Source organism: Pseudonaja textilis, chromosome 3, assembly GCF_049901715.1.
Source record: "Pseudonaja textilis isolate UNSWEBS1 chromosome 3, rPseTex1.2, whole genome shotgun sequence".
NCBI classification, from domain to species: Eukaryota; Metazoa; Chordata; class Lepidosauria; order Squamata; family Elapidae; genus Pseudonaja; species Pseudonaja textilis.
Window position 1 is genome coordinate 74,391,514 of NC_141992.1, and position 21,712 is coordinate 74,413,225.

Below are 21,712 nucleotides of genomic sequence, written 5' to 3' on the forward strand. Positions count from 1 at the left end.
GTTTGCAAAAGAATTGTTTAGATTAATCGTCTTATACATTAAACCAATTACGTAGGTAGTCCTTGACTTACAACCATTCGTTTAGTGACTATGCGAAGTTGCAACAGCACTGAAAAAGTGTCTTAAGACCAGTCCTTGCACGAACATCATAGCATTCCCCTGATCACGTGATCAAAATGAAGGTGCTTGGTAACTGGCATGTATTTACAATGATTGCAGTATCCCAGGGTCACATGATCAAAATTGGTGAACTTCCCAGCTATCTTCTGACAAGCGAAAGCAATGGGGAAAGCTGGATTCGCTTAAGAATTATGTGATTCATTTAACAACTGTGACAAAAAAGGCAAGACTCACTTAACCACTTAGAAATTAAAATTTTGGTCCCAATTATGGTTGTAAGATAAGGACTACCTGTAAATTATACTTTTCAGTGTCTGAATAATCTGCATATATTTTGGAGATAAATGAACTCAGTTCTAGAAACACAGCACATTTCACATTTCATTATTTTAGAAAACAAGCAAAAATGAATTATTCCAAGAAAAAATTCATGTACATTTACAATATATATGAATTTTACTAACATCATGTAAAATAAATATATTACAATGTTGGAAAGCATTAAAAGCATCTATTCTTACGAACAGGAACCAGAAAAAATAGAAATCAGTATGATTTGTAAAACAAACTTATTGACTTTCTGTAAGTTAAAACACTTTTGGGACACTGCTTATTCTATAAACGTCCAGTGAAAATAAACTAAATTCAGTGAGTTATATTGTTAGAATCAGTTTAGTATTATAATACCTTAAAAATCTTTGGTAATTTAATTTATTACATTTATTTTTTTAAAAAAAGTGCTAAGCATATAAGCTCCCGGGTATTTTTACCTTCATCTGTAATGAAAATGTATGCAAAAATCAAACTAGCCTAAAGCATTGTGTATCGCTTTCCTCATTCCCCCCCCCTCATTTTTTTTTTGAAAACAATTTTATTGGTTTTTTAACAAACAAACAAACAAACAAAACATAAAAGCATCAGCTCTCTTGCATACTTATATACAAACAGTGTGTCGGTTGGTTCATCAGTTTTGTGCATTCATTTCGTAGTCATTTTTATCCTGCTGATACATCATAAGATAGAATACTGGCTTGATTCACACATCACAGTAATTACTAATTACTGTGCTCCGTGGTAATTCCTAATTATTGTTTGCCTTTAATTTAATATGAACCCAATGACGTTTGTTACCATTGTATATAGCTTATGGTGATGTGTGTGTGAGTATGTTTAATAAATCCCAGTTGGTTAAAATAAATGATACAATGGTCTGGTGTTGGAGAGCAACCATCAAGTCAGGAGGCAGGCTCAAGTGGAGAATTGTACAAATTCCCATGCCTTTATACCTGTATATCTATCCCCAGAAAGAACACTTGTAAATCTGCTAACCTTAAAGGTGTCTGCCAGAATTTCTGCACCACGATGGTTGGTCCGCTTTGAAAGACCCACGAAAAATTCCCGACCTTAAAAGCAGAAAAGATACATTTAGTTTAAAAGCAGCATGAACTAGAAGAACCAAAAATTATCAAAAGTCTATTATAATGCGGCTATTGCAAACATTCTTTCATTAACCTTTATCACTACCACTTTCCTAATCAGTGTATGATTTTATTTCCAATTTCTTGTTCAGGTTATGAACTTAACACTTTTTAAAAATTTTACATTTTATCTAAAATTAAATTGTTTTTGTATTTTCCCTGCTTGTAATAAATATAAGATCATTAAGACCTAAATGTTACCAATATTGGATGAAGAAAACTATATGTAATTTACAATGTATGTTACCAACTAAGAAGGTCAATGTCAGAGGAAATCTTTTTTTATATTTATCATAATACATAACACATGACATAATATCAGTAATACTTATTACATTTGTTCTCCTTCACTTGTTATTATAACAAGACCAAATTTTAACTTGGAAAAAGATTTACTATATTGAAAGTCTAATAACAATGATAGGAAAGCAAATTTACTAATTTAATATTGTGTTAGGAGAATTTGCACATATTGTAGAAAATAAATACATTATAAATAAACCAGTCTGCAGACTTCAAATATTAAAAAGATTTTTAACCTTACTATACCTGTAAATAAAACATCTCCTCCATCTAAGGTTGCTTGGTCATCTGTCATCTCTACAATATTCAGGCTAAGACTGTTAAGTGCTGTTTTCATTGCTTCAACCTGTTTGAAAAAATGAAATAAAATTTTGGTTTAGTGATGCCAACTTAAAATATCTGCACACTTCTGAACTTCAGATCTACTCTAACTGAAATCACACTTCTTTTAACAAGTCAGCTTTATTAAACCTTAAAATGATAGCATTGTCACTGTTACTGATCTAAAATTCTACTTCATGCACTCTGGTTACGATAGATTCAAGAAAAAGACAAATTCAATAAACTAAATCATTTTTAAAAAAATCACGATTCACTGTAAAAGTTACGGTGACTTTGTCTGAAGTAGAATGCTATCTTGAAGAATAATGATCATAGCCTATTTTTATCATATTATGATGACAATAATTTCCCTGTGTTTCTGTTATATACAGCTTGACAACAATTTAAATCTCTAGAGAAAATGTAAAACATATCCTGTACAATTTCTTTGATATCCACATTAAAGTACTGCAGGTATTCTGACTCAGTTATACATTTACCCCATTTTGAACTAGAATATTTCTACGACAAGCCATCTTTGAACTTGTTGTTAAAAAATGTCAACTATGTTAATATATGGAGTTATAAAAAGAGCAGTACATGTAATAAGTAACTAAATAGTCCAAAGCTGCCAACTCATCAATAAATATGGAACTGCTGTGCTATAATTTTTATATCAAGTCTAACAAATTATTTCTTGAACTACAATTATATATTTAATATAGTCAATCTTAGATGCTTTCGTGTGACTGTTAGGACAGTAAAACAATATTTGCTATATGACAAAGAATAAATGGTTTTCAACTGTTCAATTTATATTAAAAACAATGATCAAATTATCAGTTTGAAGTCTATCAACAATATCTTAAATGTACAATACACATTTCAAGCATATACCTTAATTTTTTTAATTGGGCTAAACTAAATGTATTAAGAAACAGATATTTTACTTTATGAAAATTTATTTTATGTAATTTTTGTCTACCCTTTAGTTTTATTAATTATACATGTATGTATTTTTCTTTGATGTAAAGGCCTTAATAAAGGCTTTGGTTTGATTTGACATAATCAGATCTCATAACCTCTTTCCTAAAACTAGGCAATAGCAGGAGGCCATGAATGCAACATTGGTTAAAAAAAAGATCAAACTTTTCCCCACCAACACTGTTTACTGATCAAAATAATCAGTTCTAGTAATGTTTGTTTGTTTGTTTCAATGTAGGTGTTTGCTTAATTTCAAAATAACTCTGGGAAGTTTGCAATATAATAAACCATAAAACCACAATACAAAACAAAACAAGATGGGATTTGGTTGCTCTGTACAAAAACACAGACCAAAGATTTCTAACAAGGAGCAATTAAGACCTGGGACACAATCAGGTGTTTGAGGACTTACATAACGCCAGTAGGGTGACAATCACACAGAATTCAGATGGGATCTCATTCCAGAAGACAGATACTGCAACAAACCAGAGGTGGTATTTAGCAGGTTCTGACCAGTTCTAGAGAACTGGTAGCGACATTTTGAGTTGTTTGGAGAACCAGAAAATATCACCTCTGACTGGAGATTTTACAGTATCCTTCCCCTGCCAGGCCCACCAAGCCACACCCACAGAACCAGTAGTAAAAACGTTTGAATCCCACCACTGCAACAAGCGAAGCACACTTCCCGGTGGCATTGTTTAATTAAGAGGCTCTGGAGCAGGGGTGGGCTTCAGCTAGTTCATGCTGGTTTGGGCAAACCGGATGTTAATTTTACGTCCGGTTCGGCAAACTGGTAGTTCCGATGACCGTCTGGCCCCGCTCCATCCCACCCTTCCCAGGAGTCCCCATGCAGACTGTTTTGGATCCCAGGTAAGTGCAGGGGGCGCGTGGAGCCTGGGGAGGTGGAAAACGGGCCTCCCAGAGGTTCATGGAGGGCAAACATGGGCCTATTTCCAGCCTCCAGAGAGCCTCCAGAGCCCGGGGAGGTGGAAAACGGGCCCTCCACAGCCCATTTTCACTCTCAGTGATGATGCAGAAGGCTGATTAGACCGTGGCCATCATAGCCACACCCACCCAGCAACCAGGCAGAGAACCAGTTGTTAAATTATTTGAAGCCCACCACTGCTCTGGAGCATGCCAAATATGTCAGCTCCTAGTAGATGGGTAGAAAACATGGGAGATAGGTGGTTTCTCAAATAACCTGTCCCGGTGTCATGTAGGGCTTTATAGGTGATGACCATTGCCTTGAATTTCTCCAGAAAAATACAGGTAGCTGGTGTAGCTTGTAAAACAGTAGTGTCACATGGACATACTGAGTCATGCCCATCACTGCCTGCACCAATGCATTCTGGGCCAGTTGAAACTTGTAAGTGGTTTTTATGGGCAATCCAACATAAAGTGCTTTGCAATAATTGAGTCATCAGTGACTAAGGTATGAGGTTTGTATGAAGAGCCGTCCAACCTGGGAATTAATTCAATCCTTCTTTTTTTCATTAAATCTAGACCACATAAACACATATTGTTCCATCCAGGACAATAAGAATATATGGAATAAGTGAGGAAGACTTACACTGAGCACCGAGCCGACATCCCAATACTGAACCCAAATCCATGATATGTCTAAGCCCAGCTCCTTCAAGATTGAAATTCTGAAGCCTAAGGGTGCCCATCCACCACCAACACAATCAATCTACTGTATCCATTAAGAAATCACAAGCAGTGATGATATGCCAGGTTTTAAAACATAGGACTACCTTTTACTGCAGTAGAGCCTGAAATCAGGCCCAGAAAATATAAATTAAATAAAATAATGTAATTAATAAATAATAAATACTCTGTGGAAGTTGGAGAAGTTTAAGTATGCCGTAGTTGGGACATGTCTTTATTTTTTGGAATTTCAACAAGTGATTGAATTACCTCCTCTCTATCTTGTGATGCTGTCATCTACTGACACAAGTATACTTTGCAGAACCATGTAGAAAAAGCAATGGTAGGATAGGTTGGCTCATCACATCCTCAATTCAGTTCTGCTTCAAGTTCTGGTATTTTTAAGGAAATCTGATTATTTATCTCTAAATCTAATTTTGAAACTATTCCTTCTTAGTTGTCCTTGCACAAAAGTGAATTGGTATTTATTGTTTAGGCTTCTAAACAATATTATGAGAAATGTAGTTGACATTTTTGATTAATTTTTATCCATACTGTTTTACATGTCAGGAAATGCTGAACAATGTAAACAAATTCCTTTTTTGATTTTGACAATTAAAGCTTTACATATGAAAGACAATGGAATGATGCTTCAATAGCCAAACCAAACAGAAAGTAGTTCTGTTTGATCTGGTATCAATGGAATTAATAGCTACTTTCATAGGATAATCTCTTTATACAGTGTAGGTATCTTAGATGAAGTACATTCTTTACTGTTTCTCAATTTCTTGTGTTTAAAAACTATCCTTTGGTAGAATACAACTTGGCTTTTCAATTGCAAAATATAAGAAGCCCATGTCTATATTTGACTGAAGGTAAACTACAGTTTGAATGCAAACTCTGTCACCGATTCAATTAAATCAGTGAAACTTTAGTTGTGAATAGCTTGTTCCATTTAAACCAATAGCTTGACTCTATGTTTCATTAAATATGGATGGATCTATAACATTGCAGCTTTTAAAAAACAGATGATTTTTTACTTAGTGGACTTTTTCCACTGAAATATCATGTCTACATCTTTTTAAAGTCTTCCCTTGGAAGCGGAAATGCACGTTTATAACAGCATGGAAACGGTGTCTACCATCCTCTAAATGGTGCATCTGTTCATATCCTTTCACATGAAAGCTGAATATAGTCTCAGTTTGAGATAAAATACAAATATTTTCTAATAAGAATTTCCCACTGATATATCAAGCACTTGAATGGTTAAGCCTTTATTGCTTTGTTCCCCATTTTCCCTCCTTCCTAATAAGCACATTCCTGTTGTGAGATGGAATGTATCTAATCCATAATAAATCTGGTTGAGAGACTCTGGGTCTAAGCCAGCTGAACTTTGTTTGAAGGGAAAGAATACTCAATGTATTTGATGGTATTTGTAAGAATCTGGTTTCCTCAACCCCTGGACCTTAAAAATGGAGCTCATTGGTCATTGCACAGATGCAGTTCATCTTTTTTATTTTTCAATTGCTGCATGTAAAATACCTGTGTCCTCTATATTTGTGCCAACATACTTTAAATGCAAGACATTTTTTAGAAATTATTTCCCAGTGCTCAGTTATCACAGCTCTGGCAACTAAACAGATGTTTTTCAATTGAAAGGAAATATGACAGGTTGATAAGCAGAAGAAGGAGAGGAAAATTAATACTTCACTGCAAATAGCATAGAACAATTTACAAAACAGGTTTGTAATTGTAATGATTATAAATATGTTTATGAAAATATGGATCCACAATCAAGATGCTCTACTTTCCTTTGCATGTATTCTTTGAAATGGTTAGCGGAATAACTCTTTTGTAACCTCAACTCCTAAAAGAAATCTGGAATGCCATTTAATGCGGAATAAATTTTCCAGCAAATAATTGCTTTGTCTGGTACTTACTGATGCACTGCAGAATTGGGGAAAGTATGTGAATATCATTCTCAACCTCTAAACTATTTTCAAAGAAGTGAAAATGCAAGCTAGCCTATTAGCAACAAACAACAACAACAATAAAAGTCAGCTTTACTTGGAATAAAATGCAACTTTACTTGGAACAGCTTATATCGTGAGACAATATATCTGCCTATTCCAGGTGCTTAGAAAGGACTCGATAGGTAGACCAAAAATGCCAAATCCAGTCTGAACATCTGCCTGAATATACTACTAACAATAACAATAATAGAAAACTGGTAAAGCAAACAGACATGCAAGCTTTAAAAGACATTCTTTTTATATTTTTCATCATTATATTCTAAAATTTTATCACTACCCCTTCCTCTAATTCAAAATTTTATCACTATGCTCCTTCCTCTAATTCAAACAGATATCACAACAGATCTACATGTTACGCATTTAATTTTTTTTGGTGCTTTGAATCTTCTAATTTATAATTAAAAATTATATGCACATGTATTAATGCACAAACATTGATCAGAATATTGCCTAGATATATTGTCTATCACCCAGCACACCATGCAGCACTTTGGACTCAGTTACAAAAAATTGTTTCAGATTGTGCCCTTTGTGGAATCAAATCTAAAGTGCTGCATGAGCCTACTGCATTTTCCAAGAAGCTAAAATGTACAAATGGAATGGTGCCACCTGGCTCATTCAGAAGGCATATCATACATGCCCAATCAATCTCCTGGAGCTACATTTCTGCATACTGATACATTTTTTTCACATACTGCTTTTAGGCATATCCTAGTACAGTAGGCTTCAGCCTTGTAGAACAATTAATCCTTGCTTAAGTACCCTAATTGGGACAAGAAACTCCATCATTAAGTGAAATGGCTGTTAAGCAAAACAACACATGACCATCCTGCTTAATGTTATTCCAGCAGTCCTGGTTGCAGTCATTAAGTGAATCTTTCATAGTCATAAACCAGCTGGGAAGGTCACAAGTGGCAAAATCACATGACTGCAAGATATTGTGACTGTCATAACTGTATGACAGTTGCCAATAGATCAAACCATGATCACATGACCACAGGGAAGTAAATGACTGTTGTAAATGCAAGAACTAATCATAAGTCACTTTTTTCAGCACCATTGCAACTTGGAACAGTCATTAAAAGAATGGTCGTTGTGCAAGGACTATTTAAATTATCATTCTTATTGATGGGAATCGTTTCAAGGTCTAGCAATAGAAAAAAATGAAAAAGGAAAGTCTGCCTCTCTGTTTGAAGGGATAAAGCAGCATCACACAGGAAAGCATAATTATTAAGAGGAGGGAAATTAACAATAAAGGAAATAGGATTCTTTTTCATTCAGCAATGGTACTAATAACAAGTTCGTATCTAACATAAATATTGCCAAAAGACTTTTATAAAGAATCCAGGATACAATAAATTAGTATCTTTTTCTAAGAAAAAAAAAAGCATGCTTGTCAACATTATGGACTACAGAGAGAGGGAGATACAGGTATAATTAACAAATGTTTCTTTTTTACCCATAGAAAATAGTAGCAATAGTGACCTACAATGCTATGAATGCAGTTCTAACACACACATAACACACTAATGTGTGATATTGCATTGTTTTTCTTGTCATATGTCCATAAGCAGCAATTAAATTGGAACAAATACTACTGTAGCCTTAGCATACATAAAAAAGATGTCATCCAAGAATGAAGTCACAGTCTCCACAGATCATAGCCAAACCAGTAATGTCAGTTTTATTTTCTTCTTCTTTAGTCATTTTTAAATATCTTTCAAACAACCAATGATTGTTACAAGAGCCATAAACAGTGATCTGATCTTTTTTAAAAAAATAAAAAACAGCACCTAGTGCTGTTGAATCTGTATTGCAGTGATGGACTCCAGAGGTAAAGCATGTGCAAGCCTTGGCCTGTATTTTAATGATGGTCAGAAGGCATTGCTCTGTCTAAAGAGGTTCTCTGTCTGAAGGATTGATCTGTTCAAACAACAATCCTGTGAGGTGGGTTACATTCAGAGAGAGTAACTGGCCTCACAGTCACTCAGCTGGCTCTCATGCCTAAGGAAGACCTGGAACTCATAGTTTCCTGGTTTGTAGGTTAGCATATTAACCACACACCATACTGGCTCTCTTATGGTAAATTATACCCCATTTTTATTTAAATTATAGTGTTTACTTGATATTTTATGCATATTTTCTTCCTCTTTTGTGTGATGTGCCTCAGTCTGCAGCTATGTATTTGTGCACACAATAAGAGAAAATTCCCATTCAAAACTGTAATAATGAGAAGAATAAGAAAGATAGAACTCTAAAGAGTATCAAGATAAGTTATGGAGATACATTATGGACATATAGAAACACTTCATGAGAGTTAATTATCATACTGCAAAAACATTAGATAAAAATTGATTGAATAAAGTTGATGGAAATAACAAAAAAAAAAATTAAGCCAGAGTCGTGTATGCTGACAAAGCAATATTTTGAATACTTTTCTCTGCACAAAGTAACAATTGGCTATTTTGCAAGACGTCGAACTAAAGAGGCATAATCTATTCTGCCTGGACATGCACGGCAGGCCAAGAATGCACCTGCATAAGCCAAGCATTCATTATCTTTTGAGACACCTAATACTAGAATGACTGCTAATTCCAAGTGCACCATTGACCACATGCCATGTGCCTCCCCCTTTTGGAGGCAATGAAAGGTATTTAAAATTCATGAAGCTTGCTGAAAGCTCAGCTATCACATTCTACTCATTCCAAAGTGCATGGGAAAGAGAGAACATAATGGACATTTCAACCAGAGCTATTATTGTCCATGAATAACCAATATTCCATTAAATTGCTAATAGACCTGCTTGAAAATGTTGATAACAATCAAACTATGTAAGAACATTCCTTTTTCCTAACAATGAGATGTTTTACAGTTCTGTTGTTTCTGGGTTGTTTGTTCAGAGCTTGACACAAAATATTCAGAACACTTACTCCTTTTCAGAGAACACTAGCGACTCTATTTTAACTGCCTGATCTTCCTGCTCCTAGAAACTGTTTATATTGAGCCCTCCCTTTTAGTTATCATTCTTATTTAAAAAGGAAACTTTATAAAATAAATAATAAATAAGAATTCGTATGCATAAAGCCAAGCAGTAAGCAACTAGCATGGCCATTTATCAAAAGGAAAACATTTTCTAAGATTAGCAAAAAATAAAATAAAATCAATGTATTGCCTGGGATTAAAATGATAGAATGAAGAATGTGATCCCAAAATATTCTTCTCATCTTAAATATTTAAAAAGACTCTATCATAATCTGTATTTCATATCCAAGTTATGATTCATAGGAATGCATAATACTACCCAATGTTGAATGAGTTCCCTGTGTAGATTAAGCAGTAATTTACTCTTACCATTGGAGTACTGCCTGAGGTCATGAAAATGATTCACATCGACTGACCAAGTGATAATTGATAGTTGTCAAAGACCGAAAAGGAAAATTCCTAATATTAAATAACTCTTCCACTTTAATGACAACCAAACAACATTTCTGGTAACAAAAACTACCAAGTTGGCAGCTACATATATTTGGAATGGATGTAGGAACATATTATGGTAAATATACTAAGATGGCCTTCCTTAATAAGTTATCCTCCAGATGCACACACTGGACTACAGTTCCCAATGACTTCAGAACACATAAATGGAAGGTGCGGTTATATGTTAGGCCTGCTTTTCCAGAAACAGCATGAACAGTATAAATATATGGTAAATATAGTATAATTTGGTTGATTCTCTAAATGGCACTGAAGTATCAAATCCGCTAAAACATTTTTGTAGCATTGTGACAAATGACACTGGTCTGATTAAAAGAAACATGCTTCTGATCTTATCCATCTTGCCTTAAATTCCAATTTAAAAATCAGCTAGCTGAGAATTCAAACATGCATAAGACTGATTTAATGAGGTATTCTAACTGGATTAGTTTTTCTAAAAAATAGAGAGAGAGCATATAATGAATCCAATGGATTTTTAGCAGGAGAAAGAGATGGAAATAATAAAAAGGAATTTAATAAGAATCTAGACAAATGAGGAACAATTATGGTATGACCACTTTATTTGAGACTCTTTCCTATGTCTCAGTTAAAGTACTATCCATTCATTCTTAAGCCAGCAGAAAACTATATTGGCATAACGTTTTGGATTCCCACTGACAATTTTTATCCTGCCTCTATAGCCTCTGTTCTGGCTTGCCACCAGATGAAAGAGTTTCAATGGAGATTCTCAGTCAGGTCATGGTTGTCCCAAAGGTGCTTTTTCAGGGATGCAACTGGACTTTCTGGTTTTTGTTTGAAGACTTTTGGCTTCTTATCCAAGAAGCTTCTTTAGCTCTGACTGGATGGTGGGGAATGGAAGGATTTATATACTCCTTACAGACAGCTGGTCATTTGCATTCTTTTAGCATTAAGGCCACTTGGACTTTTTCCCGTGTCACCCGAGTAGTGCAAATGGATGTGGAGCCTTCTTGAAGTTGTTGAAAGGCCTATTTGTAGATTGGAAATAGATGATGTTGTATCCCTCCCCCTCTTTTGAGAGGGCTGATCAATTTTGACATAGATGGCCTCTTTGACCTCTTTCAAACCAGTGGTTCTCTCTGTCCAAAACATGGACTTTGCTATCTTCAAAAGAGTGGCCTTTGTCTTTTAAATGCAGATGGGCTGCTGAATCTAGTCTTGATGGATTTGTTCTCCTGTGTTGTGCTGTGTATTTATTAAGTAGTTGTTTTGTTTCTCCAATGTACAGATCTGCATGTGGGTCACTGCTTGGTCCTGCATATACCCCATTGCTCAGTTTGTGCCTGGACGCTTTATCCTTGGAGCGGATACCTTTGTCATATCTTCTCTTCCCTTTATTTGCACAGAGCAACAAAAGTTGAGTCATCTGAACTTGCTTCTCTTTGCCTGTTCACTATCTGATCTGTTGGGTGGGTTATGAGCTGTCAAAAAAATAGAAAACCCCTTCCACTTTATTGTATAGCACACGGGTGTCAAACTTGCAGTGTCACGTTGCCATCACGTGATGTTTTACAATGTTTTTCCATTTGCGGAGCTGGGGTGGGCGTGGCTTGCGCATGTCACATCCGGCCCATGGGCCGCCAGTTTGACACCCCTGATATACCACCCTTAGCCAATGGAACAGCTGCAGATTTGTGGAAGGAGGGATGACAATAGAATATTAGAGCTAATTAAGATGCTGTAGTGGGTTTATTTCTTTTTCCCTCTGAAGTACAGTGCTTAAGATTAATATTATTTAATATTTATAAGGACAGTATTTCCACAGAATCTTTCAAGTTCACTGAATCATACATATTAGTGGAACAAAATATTCTGAAGCTTACTTGGAATGCTGAATGAAGAACATCCTTAGTTCAGCACAGATCAAAGCCAATGCAAAATCCAACATACTGCATGCTTATAGAAAGTGACAGAGAGGCACTGGGAGTCAGGCAGTATTAAGTGTAATAAATTGTTACAGTGATGGATACATTTCCTAGTTATATATTTCAACAACTTGCTTAGAAGCAGAATTTGATCCTACCCATATCCAAAACAAAACACATTAGAAAGTAGATCTTGCTACCATATGTAAACCTCATAGAAGTAAAGCTTGGGGAATTTTTCTCTAGGATTGTGGTGACCCTCTTGATTTTAATTAACAAAAGTCAAGTTCAGACTCAAATAGCTTCTTGCTAGTTTAAACATGAAAAAGCAGTGAGACTGTTAAAATGCAGCTCAGGATAGGAAGGAAGGAAGGAAAATCAACAGAAAACCAAGCATTTTTTTCTTTCAAGCAGTACCAGTATAAGGGCAAAGCAATATATTTCTTTTAATCTTGATTAAAGAAAGTAGGGCACAGACTATAGAATTTTTACTGTTGATGGCAATTCTTTTTATTGTTTTTAGAAATATTTATGTTTTAATGTTCTACAGCTTTTAATGTTGCGAGCTGCCTAGAGTCACCATGAGGCAAATAAATATACTTGCCAGCTAAATAAATCAAATAAATAAATAATGATAGATAGAATTTGTTTCTGTTATCAGATGGGAGTTTAAATAGTGCAATTCAACATGATTAATCGACAGTAAACCTTACTAAATTAAATGAAACTTGTCTAGTAGTGTGATTAGGATTAGAACAGTCACTAAATGAATGGTGGTAATTCGAGGACTACCTGTATATATTTATAGAATATATGTCTATGGGTACTACACCATTGTTTTCAATCCTCAAAAACCTCCTAAGTATTTTGAAGTGGGCTATGTAATAATCTTGACCTCATTCCAAGACTTAACAATAGATAGTAAAGACTATGAATCAAATCCAGCCAACCAATATTGTTGTTAGCTGTTTCCAACTTTTCATTTTCATTACCTTATGAAGGTTACTTCACCAGAACTATCAGTAACTTTTTTTAAAAGTTTTTTTAAGCACATGCTTGTGTGATCAGTCATAGTATATTGTCATTTTTTCTTCTATTGGACACTTTTTCTTTTATTTTAAACAGTGATTTTATCAAATTATTTATTTAACACAAATACAAATATAAAAAACTAATGCAATCTAAACAGAAGAAAAAAAGGAAAAGTGAAGAGAGAGAGAAAAAGGAAAAGGTTCTATTTTGATTTCTATGTATGTTTCTATGTTTGGACAAACTCAACAGCACTTTTTCATCTGGCTGTTGGTAAAAATAGGATCACCAACATCCAATGATGGATATGGCACAAGAAGAAGTATGTTACTATAAGATATATAAAAGATGACTTCACCCATAGACAAGTATACATAATTTACATTCTCTAATACTTCAGTTTAAACATCATTCAGTCCTTATCAGCAAAAGTCTATTAAGAGCAATTAGAAATATTAGCATACATATTTTAATTAAAAAATTCAGTTTTCTAATCCAAATATATCACTTTTCCTAAAAAATAAAGCAAAGGCATCTTTCCTACATATAAACAAATACACTGCTCAAAAAAATAAAGGGAACACTTAAACAACATAGTGTAACTCCAAGTCAATCACACTTCTGTGAAATCAAACTGTCCACTTAGGTAGCAACATTGACTGACAATCAATTTCACATACTGTTGTGCAAATGGAATAGACAACAGGTGGAAAGCATAGGCAGTTAGCAAGACATCCCCAATAAAGGAGCGGTTCTGCAGGTGATGACCACAGACCACTTCTCAGTTCCTATGCTTTCTGGCTAATGGTTTGGTCACTTTTGAATGCTGGCGGTGCTTTCACTCTAGTGGTAGCATGAGACAGAGTCTACAACCCACACAAGTGGCTCAGGTAGTGCAGCTCATCCAGGATGGCACATCAGTGCAAGCTGTGGCAAGGTTTGTTGTGTCTGTCAGCATAGTGTCCAGAGCATGGAGGTGCTACCAAGAGACAGGCCAGTACATCAGGAGACATGGAGGAGGCCATAGGAGGGCAACAACCCAGCATCAGAACTGCTACCTCCACCTTTGTGCAAAGAGGGACAGAAGGAGCACTGCCAGAGCCCTGCAAAATGACCTCCAGAGGCAACAAATGTGCATGTGGCTGCTCAAACGGTCAGAAACAGACTCCATGAGGGTGGTATGATGGCCCAATGTCCACAGGTGCGGGCTGTGCTTACAGCCCAACACCGTGCAGGACGTTTGGCATTTGACAGAGAACACCAAGATTGGCAAATTCACCACTGGTGCCCTGTGCTCTTCACAGATGAAAGCAGGTTCACACTGAGCACACATGACAGATGTGACAGGGTCTGGAGATGCCTTGGAGAATGTTCTGCTGCCTGCAACATCCTCCAGCATGACCGGTTTGGCAGTGGGTCAGTAATGGTGTGGGGTGGCATTTCTTTAGGGGGCCACACAGCCCCCCATGTGATTGCCAGAGGTAGCCTGACTGCTATTAGGTACCGATGTGAGATCCTCAGACCCCTTGTGAGACCATATGCTGGTGCAGTTGGCCCTGGGTTCCTCCTAATGCAAGACAATGCTAGACCTCATGTGGCTGGAGTGTGTCAGCAGTTCCTGCAAGATGAAAGCACTGATCCTATGGACTGGCCCACCCGTTCCCCAGACCTGAATCCAATTGAGCACATCTAGGACATCATGTCTCGCTCCATCCACCAATGCCATGTTGCACCACAGACTGTCCAGGAGTTGGGGGATGCTTTAGTCCAGGTGTGGGAGGAGATCCCTCAGAAGACCATCTGCCACCTCATCAGGAGGATGCCCAGGCGTTGTAGGGAGGTCATACAGGCACGTGGAGGCCACACCCACTACTGAGCCTCATTTTGACTTGTTTTAAGGACATTACATCAAAGTTGGATCAGCCTGTAGTGTTTTTTTCCACTTTAATTTTGAGTGTAACTCCAAATCCAGACCTCCATGGATTGCTAAATTTAATTTCCATTGATAAATTTTGTGTGATTTTGTTGTCAGCACATTCAACTATGTAATGAACAAAGTATTTAATAAGAATATTTCATTCATTCAGATCTAGGATGTCTTATTTTTGTGTTTCCTTTATTTTTTTTTGAGCAGTGTATTTAACCCTGGTCATTCAGTCCTGGTCAAAAGGAAATCCCATTAATAACTGCCATAAAACACAACATATACATTTTAATCCTATTCAAAGACATTCACTTTACAAACCTTAGTTTTATTTTTTAAAAGCTTGGTCTTTAGTCCCATCAAATAGTGTCCCACATGTTGATTTCTTATCATTTACTCTTTGTCTCTTGGACAGCTTGGATAATTCCTATTTATCTCCTCCCACAAAGAGTTTCCTTGGTTTCACACATTCCTTTTATAAATCCAAGATAAGAAGGCTTTCCCAAGTCACTTTTCTTGATTTATTATTTGTATGTCCCATTTATTATTAAGACATCAACGGGTTTCATTTGTAAATTCATTTTGGCATTCTTTTTCACATTACACTCTGGCGGTTTTAAATTGATTTTCAGATCCACATAACATCTTTTCCCATATCACTTTTGTAATATTCATTTTTAAAACTTTCAAATCAGTCTCAATCTCTCTTTTATCCAATAAAATAAAATAAAAAAAATATTCTAGTGTATATCATCTATTATGGTAGCAAACAATCTTATAAGTAGTTTCTAGGTTATATTGTTCCCAAACAGCCTTAATTTCTTCTATAACCAAATTGTCCTGCTGGACTGGTTTTCAGCTACTGTATATCTGTCTTTTTTCCAATCATCAGATTCTTTTCCACGTTATCTTCATATTATTTATTCAAAATATTAAAGCTTTTAGTTTCATTGTTAGTATTTGGGGGGGAGGGCTATCAATAGGTGGTCCTCAACATATGACCATAATGGAGCTTGCTTATTACAAATGTATGTTGTGATGGTAGAAAACAGGTTAGTCACATGACCAATCCAATTTTACAATGTTTTTGTGGCAGCTGTTGTAAATCAAACAGCACAGTCATTAAGTGAACCAATGTTTGCTATTTGTCAAAAACTGGAACTCAGTTCTGGTTTATGGCAAAACTATTATAAAATGTCATCATGTGACATGGGAAGCTGCAAACAGCTATAAATCCAGACATGTTGCCAAATGTACGAACTTGATCACATGAACATGGTGGAGCCTCACCTTTGGAACTTTGAATCTGGGTTGTGAGTTCTCTTTTTCAGGGAACCCTTTTTTGCTGTGCAACAGCTTGTAAGTGAAAGACCACCAGAAATTCTTCTCTATCTACTGTTGAATAATACATACATACATACATATATATCTTTTGCAATCCAAGATATTCTCAACAGTTTTTACCAATAGAACACCAAAGTATCTATTTGTCTTCATTCAGACTTTTTGAGGAGCCATTTTTCACAGCTTTTCATACGTTATAATTGCTCAAACCATGGCATCAATAATACATATTGTTGTCATCCCCACCACTGTAAACTCTGCCCAACCAACCAACCAACCAACCATTAAGAAATAAAGATTCAGACAGTCAGTACACTTCTCTTGGAATAGCAACCATCCCTTCCTCACTGCATACTACCCCTCCTCCACCATTTCTGGCATATACCTTTGCTCGTTTTTTCTAAAAAAAACAAATTCTGGAAACTACCTGGACTTACTCCTATATTTAAATTTCCACCGAAAGTCATGCAAATGAAAGAACGCTGTAATTTCACAAACCATTGCTTTCCCCAAGTATTATAACAATGGTTGTAATGTAGAATCTCCCTGCATGTACAGGTAGTTCTTGACTTATGATCACTTGTTTGTTCAAAGTTGTGACAGTGCTGAAAAAATTACTTACTACTGGTCTTTACACTTACCACTATTGCAGCATCTCCACAGTTACATCAAAATCTGGGAGTTTGGCAAATGGTATCTGCAACAGTTGCAGTGTCCTGGGGTCATATGATTGACATTTATGAGCTTTCCAGAAGTCTTTGAATAAAGTCAATGGAGATGGATTTGCTTAACGACCACATGATTTACTTAGCGACTTCTGTGATTCACTTAGCATATGTAGCAAAAAAGACATAAAATCAAGTCCAACTGACTGCCTCAATTAGCGACAGAAGTTACAGTTCCAATTGTGGTTGTAAGTTGAGGACTACCTATAGCGTGCAGCAGGGAAAGTACACTGGTAATTAATTCCCTTAAGCCTACAAGCTGAGAGATATGGTGTAGCAAGATTCCAAGCATGCTGCTTATATAAACAAAAGAATCAAGTTCAGCTGTTTTTATTTTTTAACAGAGATTGTGACATTTGTGGAAGATTGACTAGAAGAATTAAGATTGGCTTCAAAGCAAGGTTGCCTGTGGAATCTCCAAGCTCAGGTGGCAGAAGATGCAGTGAGGAAAGAGCCTTAATGAAAGAGGAAGCAGCCTACACCCAAGTCATAGAGACCTCCAGCATTTCAGGCCTCCAGACTGAAACGTCAGAGTGATGGGAGGGGAGATGAGTTGTAGCAAAATGTGGTTAGGCTTATCTTCTCCAGGTAAATGACATCCTGGGAACAGAGCCTGTTGGTTTGTTAGAATAAAGGAGATAACTATTTCAAGTATTTAGGAGCACATTAAAGAAACTTTAAAAATAATTTTAAAAATCACATTTTCCTATTTCTTTTCTTCTGAAATAAACAGAATTCCCAAATGTTTTCCTATAGAACAGCCGCATTGGGCCATCTTTCTAAAGAAAATCTAATTCAGTTGCAGATTTTCAGAATCAATTTGCAATTTCTTACCAATATCACCCTTCCCCTGTTCTTTATCTCAACAGTCTGTCTTCTTATGGGTGGGAAGGAAAAAATTCTTATATAAGGAACTGGGTTAAAGCCATACCCCTATTACTTATTTGAATGAAAGGTGTGTGTGTGTGTGTGTGTGTGTGTGTGTGTGTGTGTGTTCATTCATTCAATCAATTCAGGTTAGTTGTATCACTGGAAATACCCATAGGCAACTTACCCTGTAATCCCTATTTAGGGTAGAGTTGGGGCAACTGAATGGAGCTGAGCATTTACTGGCCGGATGACCTTCCTGATGTGGTGACACCTATGAGGAGTTTGCAGCAGATATTTTTTCATTACACGGTAGGAGAGAAACATCTGCTGCTACTTAGGATTATACTCTCAACTTTTGGAGTAGGAGGCAACTGCCTTCACTCCTAGGCTACCACTCTGCTCATCTTACCTATTCCAACAGGAAACCGCAAAAAAAAAAGTGCTGTCCTAAATGGAGTATTTGTTTTTAGTTGTATTTCTGTATAACATGATTTACAATAATTTGTCCCTATGGATGCATTGTCAAGGTCAGCTCCAGGCTGTTTGTATGCAGTTAAAAAGTTGCTAAATTTGTCTTCTCCATAGGAAATTAACACCATAAAGTGAGACATCAATCCAGTTTGTCTATTTCAGTCAATAATTCCTTTTTCAGAAATTTATCTGACAACCAAAATGTCATTCTTTGCATAAAAAACACATAACATGTTGTTTCAAATTAATATGTTTTCTTCTCAAAGCAGGCCAGAATTAAAACTTCTTTGAATATTTTATAATGTCTTAACAATTAGAATGGAGCCAAATGCATGATTTATAATTCCGCTTAAAATGCACAGAACCCTCTGCCAAATGATCCTGATGAACTCATATTGCTACACATTATGGTAATATGTACCCTTAATTCCTTTAAACTCTTATGTAACAGAAAAGTGAACTATAAATACTTCAACAATTCAGTCAATACCAGAAAATACAAGTCATCATGAAAATTCTGATTTTATGAAGCGTTTACTTAATGATAGTACATTTCTATTATTTTGAATAACTGCACCTCTAATTCAGAATATCTCTGAACTACTCTCTGCACACTCTGAAGAAATGAGAAATGTTGGAAATAGATTACCAGTAAATGAATTCAATAGAGGCAGTTTTATGGCCCTACTTAAATAACTCTGAATCATGAGGAAGACAAAGCCACAGTAAACATAAAATGAGATTGCCAAATTAATGCTGAGACCAAATGTAAACTTAACAACTTCTTTCTTTCCTCTATTGCAAGCCATTGTAAGTATCTGTAAAAGTAGATCTTGAAGCAACATTTGGAAAGCAAAATCTTGCCTTCCTAAACCAACCTCTGTGCATGGGATCCGAATTTATAGAGACATAAAAGGGGTTAGTACACTTTAAGAGGGCTGTAAATCCCAAACAAATTTCACAAATGGGTTATCACATCAGATCTCAAGATATATCCTCCCTAAATACGTATGATCTTGTTGGAAGTTAAGGAGATGCATATTTTCAAATCAGCAACAAATCATTTTTGTTTATGTATAACAGAACAAAGACAGGAAATTTATGGTCTACTAGATATTCTTGAACTCTATGTCAGACTGCACCTTATACCATTTATGCGACATGCTGTTGATCTTTTCTAAATTTGAATAGAGGAAATGTAAATCTTGTGGTACTTTTATAGATTTGTGTTTTCCATATTTAGGAGGAAACAGGAAACTAAAGCATCTTGTAACAACATAATAAAAGTCCTAAAATCAAATGAACTTTTTGACCACCTGTTTTGATGGGGGGCAACATTAACAGAATAACAGAGCTGGAAGAGACCTTGGATGCTTTCCAGTCCAAACATCCAAACATCTGCTCAAGCAGGCAATCCTATACGGACTAGTGATTGTCCAATCTCTTTTTGAAAGCCTCCAGTGGTGGAGCGCCCATAACTTCTGCAGGCAAACTGGTTCACTGGTTAACTATTTCTTTTCCTTCTTTACCCAAGTCTCCTTTGGGGTAGACTTTCCTTTCTATGATGTCTCCACATAGCCATGAGCCCTTGCCCTCAAACTCTTTGCAGTATTTTCAGTTGCTGTGTCACTGTACTTCATTTCCCCATGGAAATTACCCATGGTTTTTCCAATTGTCCAATAGAAGAGTGCAAGTCAGTCAGTGCACCTCCCTCATGCTTTTTTCCACTGTTTTTCATTATGAAGAGATGGGTGAGAAATTCCATTTGGGTGCTATGTATATGAAGTGGCTCTGGAGTTATTCAGATAGCACTAGCAATAGCACTTAGACCTATATACTGCTTTATAGTGCTTTACAGCCCTCCCTAAGCTGTTTACAGAGCCAGCATATTGCCCCCAACAATTTGGGTCCTCATTTTCCCACCTCGGAAGGATGGAAGGCTGAGTCAACCTTGAGCCTGGTGGGATTTGAACTGCCAAGTTGTAGGCGGCTAACTGTAGAAGTAGCTTGCAGTACTGCACTCTAACCACTGTGCCACAGAGGCTCCTATATATTACAGATAGCTATAATGGTGGTAAAAAATCATGCTACTTCTGGTAGAGGGGATTCCAGGACATGAAGACAAAATGAAGCAAAAGTTCTTGCAAAGAGAAAACCACCTGTCTCACAGGAGAAACCCAAAAAACAACTAAGGCTCTTTTCCAGTGTCTACAGGCCAACAGAATCTGGACAGAGAGGAACAGACTAATCTCCGCAACACCCAACAGTTAGTAATATGACTGGCAACAAATACTACTAGAGTCCTATTTTGCTTCTAGAGAAGATCATGCCTCTTAAGCATAGCAGAAAAATAGAAAAAGAAAAGAAAAGGTAACGAGAGCAGAGAAAGAAAATAAAATCTACAGAAATCTGCATATCTGTATGTAATGTAGCTCATATATTGTGGTAATCTAGTTTTTTTGAACCATATTTTATTGAACACACAAATTAGCTGGGATTATCAAATTACTAAATCAGAGTTTGACAACAGAGTGGCCTGGTAACAAGGAATCTAAAACTCAGTATTAAATTTTGGTTACAATCAAAATTATTTTTTTAAAAAATATCAAGTTGAAAAAGAACTTTGCACCTCTGCATCTATGTCAACATATAAGACAGTGACAGAAAAGATAACTGAATATATTATTTGTTTCTGACTTCATAAACCATGATAAATAACAACATTACATCTAGACTGCACTTTTACTCAAACTCAACTTTCACAGCCATGTCATCTATAATATGAACAATAGCATACTTAGAAGAGAAAGAAAGAAGTTTAAGCATTTTTATTAACAATTACAATGTTTGTGCTGCTGATACATTGATCTTTTCATCAATGTTACCAAGATGGATCACATAAAAACTGAAGGAAAAGCAGGCTTAAAACACAGCTCTCTCCCCTCCCTCTCTCTCTCTCTCTCTCTCCCTCCCTCCCTCCCTCCCTCCCTTCCTTCCATCCTTCCTTCCTTCCTTCCTTCCCTGGAAGATAATTTTATAAACCAGTCTCTTCCTATCTATTTTTTTTTTGCAACTATAGAGATTA

At 36.1% G+C, this 21,712-nt stretch overlaps 1 protein-coding gene across 1 annotated transcript in view; it reads right to left on the reverse strand.

The window, feature by feature from the left end:
* Positions 1–21,712, reverse strand: part of DDAH1 (dimethylarginine dimethylaminohydrolase 1) — a 62,689-nt gene that overhangs the window by 21,404 nt on the left and 19,573 nt on the right. Inside the window, exons 2-3 of the mRNA XM_026700261.2 lie at positions 2,148–2,247; positions 1,450–1,523 (exon numbers count right to left, since the gene is read on the reverse strand). Coding sequence (XP_026556046.1) covers positions 1,450–1,523; positions 2,148–2,247 — 174 coding nt within the window. The remainder of the gene's footprint in view (positions 1–1,449; positions 1,524–2,147; positions 2,248–21,712) is intronic.